We start from the raw sequence: 9,129 nt of genomic DNA on the forward strand, positions 1-9,129 counted from the left end.
AGGTGGATGGGGGAGGGACTTGGTGCTAGCTTAACACAATCATTCCGAGGTGCCTACACCTCCAGACATTCACTCAGGCAATCTGGATAGAAACTGACAACAAGAACGCCACTGACATCGGTTGGCAGCCATATCTTGTAGTGTCTCCAACCAGGCACAGTGAGGATCACGCGGTCCCCATCCTGGAAGGCGAGTAGCACCGACAGCACCCAAGCGTTCCATAATCTCCTTCATAGTACTCTTCCAGGTCGAGTACTGGTCATCTCTCTGATTCCGCCACTCTGAATTGGACACGGAAAACAGCACTCTCGTCAGCAAACGATGGTTCGGCATACGCACCACATGTCCCAACCAGCGCAGCTTCTGGTGCTGGACACATTCCTCAATGGAACTACCCGTTGCACAACCGAAAACGCGCTTTCTAACTGCCTCATTACGGATTCGCCGACACCAACCCATGCGAGCTATGGTTCTGAGACAACGATTGTCGAACACTTGAAGACGTCTCAATTCCGCTGCTCGAATAGGCCAAGTCTCACAGCCATACAACTAAACAGCCCGTACTGTATCTTGATACACACGTCCCTTGAGATCCAGAGATAAGCCACTCTGGTGCCATAGGCGTCTCAAATTAGCGAGGGCGACTGGGACCTTGCGGATTCGTACATTCACCTCATCTGTCACACTACAATCAGAACTAATACAACTTCTAAGATTCGTAAAACGCTCCACAACTTCCAGTACCTCCCCCTGGATTGTAAGTGGCGTGTTCAGTGACTGCACGTCCACAAGCATGACCTTACACTTTGTGGGTGCAAAGTGCATATCAAAGGACGGGATGAGTTTGGTCAGTTCGTCCAAGAATACTTGCGCCTTTTCCTCCTCTTCGAACATGAGAACGATGTCGTCTGCGTACTCCAGATCGGCAAGGGTTTCTTCACAGCCTATTTTAACACCAGGGTTTTGGAGACTCTTCAGCATCCGTTTCATCATTTTATTATTATTATTATTACTCCATAACAGTTCATTATGTGGTCGTTGGCTTGTTCGGTGAGCTGGGCAATTTGATTGCAAACGCTTCATCACCAATCGAGGTGACATCATCAGTGCGTTATTGTGAAGCGCAGTAGTGCGTAGCGGTGGGTTGGTCGTTGTGCGTGTGTGGTTGTGTGTGGTTAGTGGTAGGCACAACCATCAACCCACCGCAATCAAATTGCCCAGCTCAGCGAACAAGCCAACGACCATCATCTACGATACCTGAGCTACCAACATTTTCCTCTATAGTTTATTATGTGTGTGCCACGCATTTTGAAGTGTTCGACCCATAGTGACACTGGAATTACCGTTGTACTGATCCGGCTGGCACTAGTTAGTCATACAGACGTCTATCGGCTAGACCTTGTGAACGATGCTATCCATCCTGTACGTAACTGCTGTTTCTCGGCCGTTTTGTTGTCCTCCTCTGATATAGAAACAATGGGCTATCGCTCTGGTATGCTTAAAACTTCCCTCTTTTGTTCGTCTTCTACAGAGGAGACGTCAAATACGTTGCATCTACTCATCAACGCAGACCGCAAGTAGTATTATCTATTCACTGACATGTTCCGTCAGCATAATTCAATGTGACTCGTGAATTCAGAGGTAGACATTAGCTCACCGTTTGGTCTGCTCACCCAGATAGACATCTACTTATCATTTTTAGTTGAGGATCAGGATTCCTGTTGGCTGTTTGGACGAACTTTTGGTCGATATCTGGTTGATCTGATTACTTGAACAGTTGACTTGAGTAAACTTCACATTATGAGCTCCCTCTTAAAAGTTTCTTACTCAAGAGAATATTTGTCCGGGGTGTTTGTGATGAGAATCTGCTGACACCTATTATATACATGCCTGCTGTGCTGCTTCAGTTTGGGAGGGACGTTGAAAATTGGTTCTCGCTTTTTGGCTAAGGCCACGCGTTAACAAATAATTATTGAAATTGTATTTTTTCTGTATGACGTAGGCTAAGATCTCGGTGTTCACGGCGGCGAAAAATTGCTCCCAGACCACTAACAACGTACACGAAGCCCCGTAGTAGGTTGATGGAACTTCGGATTACAGAAGATACTGTGGATGTGTCTGAAGGCAAAAATGCAGATTCGCCAACTTATTAGCAATGTTTACATATTTCCTCACAATTCTAGTGTTCTCACTTTGAGTTTACTTAACGCACTTGCCTTTCCTGGATCACTTTAGGTGTATGATCCAGCGGCAACAATGAGAAACAGCGATTTGACCAAATACTTTCGAGTCAACCTTCGAAGATGTCGGGAGCTTATGGAACACCATTGCGTCCCAAAGGTTAGTTTCCCTAATGTAACCTTCGTATGTAACGTGTCGGAGTATTGTTACCTCGAGTGCATTCAATGGCAATCGTTCAGGTTGCTGTTGACCGATCGGACCAATCAGGCTTCAGGTGCGGTGGTTATCAGCAGCCAATCAAACTATAGAATAAAGTTGCTCTTTGTCAACCATATAGGCGCAAGCACGAAGATGGAAACTATGCGCCCTAATAGGCACTGACCGCGCCTGTTTTAATGGTGGCGAAACGTGTACGAATATATTGCCAAGCTGGGTGAACAGATCAACACCCACTATATCAATTACCAATGATGTTCGTTTGTCTAACTGTCCGGAATATTTGTGTGAATGGCTGCAGTCTCCTTCAAATTGCACTTACCTCAAATTTCTTTATACAACTCTGACGCTACCACATGTTGAACTTGGAATCACCGGATCCAGGCTTACTTTTTGTGTCGCTAGAGAACATTAGGGAAAATGACCGCTCTTGCAATCATGGAAGAATCGGAGGTGTATCGCTCCACAGTCTGCGACTTATAGCGAAATTTTTATCACGATAGTCTACTTCAGTGTGAAGCCAACTGAAAATAGTGGCAACATGGCTTCTTACGCTTACTAGTTCCAAGCTATCTGTTGTGTTACTCACAAACTACCGTAGTCCCACGCAGTATGTTTGATTTGGGTTCACCACCAGCTACGTTCGCATCAAACCATTCATGTGGCGGACGGGAGTGTAAAGTAACCACTTATTGACCAAAAGAAGTCGAAATAACTATCAGGAGAGAAAGCGAGAAGCAATGCATCGGAAAGACATCAATATATGGCATTGTCCTGTGTAAAAATAGGGTGTGAGCGGTACTCATGATCAAACAGACCAAGCATCTTCCTCCACCCATCCACCCAGATTGCGATATATGACCTCCATTGAAAGCAGAGGTCGGAAAAGTGCGTCTTCTGTTGGGTCACAAACACTTTAGTCATTGGAGAGAAGTCAATTCAGAGGTAAATCCCCGAAGGTGGAAATGATATCAGTCGGTTTTAATCCCTTCGCTGTATATGATTGTGCGTCAGACTACGCTTAACTAAAAGTCAGTTTGTGCGGGTCGGGTTAGGCGACGAGACTCCTGTTAACCGAAATACTCTCTTGGTGTACCGTATCAAACTGACCGATCAATCACACCCATATGTGACAAGAACTGCCGGGGCCGTGGTGAGCTTCACTCAAGAGCGGACAACATACAGTGGATATGTGCATATCTGGTCTAATTTTACTCAGTCGCGCCAGCTGAGTAGTGATCAGCATCGATGCTCTGCAGTATTGAACTGTTCTCTAGATCAGTAATCAGTATTCTAAGGGAGCCTTGGGGTCTTTCCAGTGACAGCAGATCACTCCACGTTTTTTCATGCGGGCAAACCTCGTGTTTTGAAACTATCTATAGACTTGGGACGTGCAAATTGTTTTCAAATGAACAACAATGATAGTGACCTATGTACAATTAGAGGCAATCTCACAAAACTTATCAGAGAGAAGGAACAGAAAATTTCACTTGGTTTCGTTGACCTGTCCAGTAACAGACTTTCAGGTATAGCGGTCAATCCCTAGCTGGCGTTTGACCTGATGGCCTACTCCTTCTGATGTGACCACTGGACCGATTCAGCTGGAGTGCTGTTTTTAAGCTGTTTTTTAAGCTGGATTCGTTTACTCTGGCGCTAATTGCGTCATCTGCTTTGCCTACCCGTGTCCTTGAAGCGCTTGAGGGGTGAAGTTCGACTGTGTACACTAGTACAAGGGCTTCGTTGAGACCTGCCGTGTGACAGGTGTAAAGCAGAACGGCAGCCGGAACGAGACTATCAGGCCACGGTAGCCTTTGGCACACACGAAGAGGGGAGGACACTTATGAAACTTTGCGTCCCTTACGCGTCAAAAAATGCCAGGGGGTTCCACAATCAAAGCCAACAATTGAACCGGAATTTTACCGTTGCATTGACCTTTGATATATATAATTCACGTGCGGATTTCGGCTTGTGGTATGTTTCGACGAAATAAATCTTCGTTGAACATTGTTCGCAAAGTCAGTTGTGTTCGTGAAACCTTGAAGATTGAAATAAAACCACCGAAAGTAAGTAAAGATTCTTTTAGAGTATTCAATCCTTTTTTAATGCGAGCTACACAGTTTGAAACGATTACTCCAAGTTTCGACGAGGTTGTTGTAATTAGGATAAACAATTTTCCAATGCAGCTGTAAAGCAGAACTTACATTGAAAGGTAAATTTTTCAATTACATTCTGGATCGGTTAATTTTTTTGGAGTTTTCCGTGCCTCACACTTCCAACCGCATCGTTTTTCGTCCCTGCCAACCTCAGAATGGAGTTAAGCGCATTTGCAGCCGGTATACTTAGAATTGATGGACATACCAAAAGTTTTTTCGAGATAGGTAGACCAAGTCGCAAGTATGTGGCGCTTTTCAGACTGACCTTAACTGATGTTGTGACTTGCTGAACGGTCGTGCAACTCTGTATCGGTCCCTTGGCTTCCTGCTACAACCAGTGTGGTATACCAAAAGGCACGGTAGCTCTAGACAGCCCCTTACGGAGACAACGGAAAATTATTACAACTGTGTTTATAGGTTAATCACAGAGTGTTCCACAAGGTCATGCTAGGAGCACCGTGAGGAGGCGATAATCGTCCAGTCTAGAATGCTCGGTCCGGATTGGCTGGCATTCTGACCAATCAGAGCATGCCTTCGTTTGGTCCGTAGCCCGCACGTGATCCAACTGATGTGATGTTCGGTTATTAGGGACGGTTGGACTCCGGACAGCTAGTCAAACAGGAATGGGCAAAACAGACTCAAGTTGACCACATATTTTGACACGTCAGTAAACAGTGTATGACCTTTTCTTTCGTAGGGGAAATTGTTTTCGATTGAAGACCTGCTAAACACGAAAACCTCTACAGGCCTTCTTTCCTTGGCCACTTCCGTTCTCCACCTGTGTAATATATTGTCTGGTTCGCCAAGAAGTCCAAAACACCAAATCCCCAAACAGCACGATGATTCCTACACAGAATCGAAATACAAACAACCGAGCGCCCACCACACAAAGCAGCCAGAAATACACAGTAGCCCCAGACCGCGGTCAACGCAGAGTTCATGGCCACAGCATTTGTGCTCCGATGTCTGATTGACCGCTCGATTTTGCAATGTTTCCACTGAACATTTTATCTTTTTATGTGACAGTCTGAGGAAGTTTTGATTTATTTACATCCTGATTTCATTACTTCAATAATTTTGATCGCAATAATTTCTTCGTGACGATTATGTGGAATAAATCTCCTCAAGAAATGATGGTGAATTGAAATTTTGCAGGTATTGTCTGTAACATTTTTAAAACTGGGGAAATCTGACATGCCGATCTTTAACGGTCCCATTCTCTGGCCATACAGTGTACACAATGTACCGTACACAACTGTTGTGACTTTCTGGACGGTAGTGCAACTCTGTATCGGTCCCTCAGTTTCCTGCTCCGCCCACTATGGTATAGCAAAAGGCACGGTAGCTCTACACAGCCCTTCATGGAGACAAAGGAAAATTATTACAACTGTATTCATAGGGTAGTCACAGAGTGTTGCACAAGGTAGTGCCAGAATCTCAGTAAGGGGGCGAGAAGCGTCGAGTCAAAGGTGATTGACTCGGATTGGCTGACATTCTGACCAATCAGGGCATGCCTTCGTTTGGCCCGTGTGCTGCACGTGACATCCGTCCAAATGATGTGGTGTTCGGTTATTAGGGACAGCCGGCCTCCGTACAACAAAGTAACGTCTTACAAGTTTATCGCTTGTCGATAAATTGATAAAATATTCGGCATCACCTTTTCGACAAGAAGCATTTGAGTTAAAATCAGTGAGATATAGGCTCGTGAATTAATCTCGACCATGGCAGGGACTTTTGTATGATAGATTTGTGACACGAAAAATGGTACAGTGGCAAAATGAAACAAAAATCTTTGACACGCATCGTGATATCGGTTTTTCAAAAACTTGTTCTCAAATAATTCTGTTTCCCAGGACAAATGCGACCGCGAACAACGTTTATATCTTGTTTCGCTAATTAAAGGACTCAGTTGATTACTTCTAAATGAAAACCACTGCCGCGCAGTAGCCAACATTTAAATTTTGTGCCCAACAAATCGTCAAATTTCTCCACGTTCGTCAGGCATTAGTCGGAGAAATGATCTACGGGTACTGTTTATTGGATTAAGCGTAGACTTCAATGAATGGATAGCATTCGATACAGAGTTGCGATTCATCGTTTAGCATTTGTGACACAGGTGTGATTATCGTTCCAAGTTTGCACTGTCGAACATTGTGTCGTCTACGACCACGAGCAACGTGATAGGAGTTGTCCCGCCGTAATATTTCATACAGTTCGCATTTAAAGCTTAGGTTTTATACATTTAGATTGTTCTAACACGTCTTTACCCTGCTTAGACCCCCAAAACCCTAATGAAAATGAGTCTCAGTGGGTGCCTCGTCCTTTGCGCAGAACGAATTTGAGGTAATATGTCCTGCAGGTTGACTGAGAGTATGCAGAAAATTTCTGTTATATCCGTTCGGTGATTTTCAAAGAGCCATGATGATTCTCATAAAAAATAACAATCATTTTGATTGCTGTAATTTCTTGAAGTTTGTACGTTGGCAAGACCTCAAATCTGAGGGTCATCGGTTCTTGCGCGTGGCAATGCATTACCAAACCTCGAATTGAGGGTTCGCCTTGCAGGGCCTTTCAGATGGTATCGCTTTCCGTTGGCTTTTTGGAGTCTCAGTACTTTTTCGGAAGATTTGAGCAAAAAATCATGAAGTGAAAAAATCTTGCTAAAATGTGAAACGAACGAAATTCCTTCGCGGCTTTTTTTGGGGGCAGTTCCAACGAAATTTCCATTCGGACTACTGATTTCAGTTTAAGTAGTTTAAAGGTAAAGCGAAAGTATCATTCTCAACACAGTGCGACGGTCAGTGAGCATGGCATGACACAAGTCTGATGAGCCTGCATTTCGATAGCTTCCAAAGTTCTTGCAACTACAAAGGTTGAGACGATGAAACAAAAGCCAAAGAATGACGTAAATTTTAAGATCTTAAAGTGCCTTCTTACCGTTAATTTCATCACGCCATTGTCTATTGGTTTCAACTGAACTCAGGCGTCTTACTAAACTATAATTGACCACTCCGAGTACATGTTATCCTTACAAGTCAGAGAGGGTCATAGCATAGGGCTAAATAGTTTCATGCCCCGGGAGGTAGATTCAAGAAATGCGACAATCTACGTACAAAGACTGGCGCAAAGGAATTATGAGATCGCGCATGACTTTCGTCATAATTCCAGCTTTACTGTACGGAGTAGATGAGTTTTAGGATGACTGAAATAAGCAGCGCTAGAAGCGAAGCTCAAAGCTTAGAGGGAATAACCAAAAAACGAATGATATGTAATCAGCTTGAAACAGAAATTGGTTTCGCAACGAGTTTGCTACCTAAAACTGAGACGATGAGTGTTACAAAATGATACTGATAAATGCTTGATGAAACTTGCCATTCAGGCGCTTTCAACAAGAACGAACGTACTTCGAATAAGCTTTACGATGAGTCAGAAACCACTGCCCTAATGTGAAGGCAAGCTTTGGTAACCTTCTACACCCTGAGAATACCGGTTAGTGATTCCGCGTCTTTTAGGTCATGTGACATTTCCGTGACTTTCATATTTCGGTTCTAACAATAACTGCTGAAAGCTGGTATTCCTAGTGTGGCGGAAAACATGGAAGACGTATCGATTTGCACAATTTTGTATCGACCAAGTTTCTTGAATCAAATATCTTCTTGTCAGTGAAGCCAATCTATACACTGAAAGGCCGCAAAGTACTGTACAGCTGTTTCAGCTAGTGTAGCGGTGGGTGCTGCTGATTAGACATGCGAGTAGTGTTTTCTCGAAAATCCGCTTTGCGTCTCTTGAAAAGTGAGATCTATTACGAAATTTGTGGAGTCGCATTTGCTTGCGTTTGAGTAACAGTCAATAATAACCAGGATGATTTAAGGAGACGCGTTCAAGGACAAGATGAATAGTCAGTTTTTGTAAACAAGATGCGTATGAGAGTTTTGCTTTCCTGTCCAATAGTCTGTAACCGTTCAGTTGGTGTTTCCTAATACACAACTCCACAGCAAATGCCTTCTTCCTTTTACCAGTAGTGCGCGTTCCACGAAACTTTAGAGAATCTATAACTCTTGATCTCCCAGGTGCTAGGGGTTTGAACATTTGACAGCCATGAGCGTCTAAACAGCAATGAGACAAGCAATCACTTCGTCGTTGTTCAAGGCGAAATGATTCTTTCAGCTTCAACGTGACATGGGTCTTACCATTCTCTTCCTGGTGACCGCATATCGACTCATATAATGTCACCAGAAACGAGTTAAATCCCATATCCATATTTTTAACTCACCCAAAATATGGTTCTGTTGTACTCTGAGATAAAAAAAATCCCCCAGAAGATTTTTAGTCAAAAATTGGAAAAAACGAAAACCGATGGCTTTGTAGGCTTTTATTTGCACTGACAATTGGTCCAAATCAGGCGTCAGCGGAGGCTGACAAAAAACAGTTGCCAGTTCTGGTTAATATTCTCACAGTCAGCTAAACATGCTTCTTTCTAAGAGACGCGCTACGGAAAATGAGTTTACTGACATGGTTGGATCACTTGCATTGCTCTGATGATAAGGCGATCCACTCTTATCAGACGTGCAATCAGGGA

At 43.8% G+C, this 9,129-nt stretch overlaps 1 protein-coding gene across 1 annotated transcript in view; it reads left to right on the forward strand.

Moving 5' to 3' along the window:
* T265_14242 (hypothetical protein) overlaps positions 1-5,669 on the forward strand; it is a gene marked incomplete at both ends in the record, with an annotated part of 69,793 nt that extends 64,124 nt beyond the window's left edge. Inside the window, 2 exons of the mRNA XM_009172734.1 lie at positions 2,236-2,340; positions 5,248-5,669. Coding sequence (XP_009170998.1) covers positions 2,236-2,340; positions 5,248-5,520 — 378 coding nt within the window. The remainder of the gene's footprint in view (positions 1-2,235; positions 2,341-5,247) is intronic.
* Positions 5,670-9,129: the final 3,460 nt, after the last annotated feature.

Source organism: Opisthorchis viverrini (genome assembly GCF_000715545.1).
Source record: "Opisthorchis viverrini unplaced genomic scaffold opera_v5_166, whole genome shotgun sequence".
In the NCBI taxonomy this organism is placed as follows: Eukaryota; Metazoa; Platyhelminthes; class Trematoda; order Opisthorchiida; family Opisthorchiidae; genus Opisthorchis; species Opisthorchis viverrini.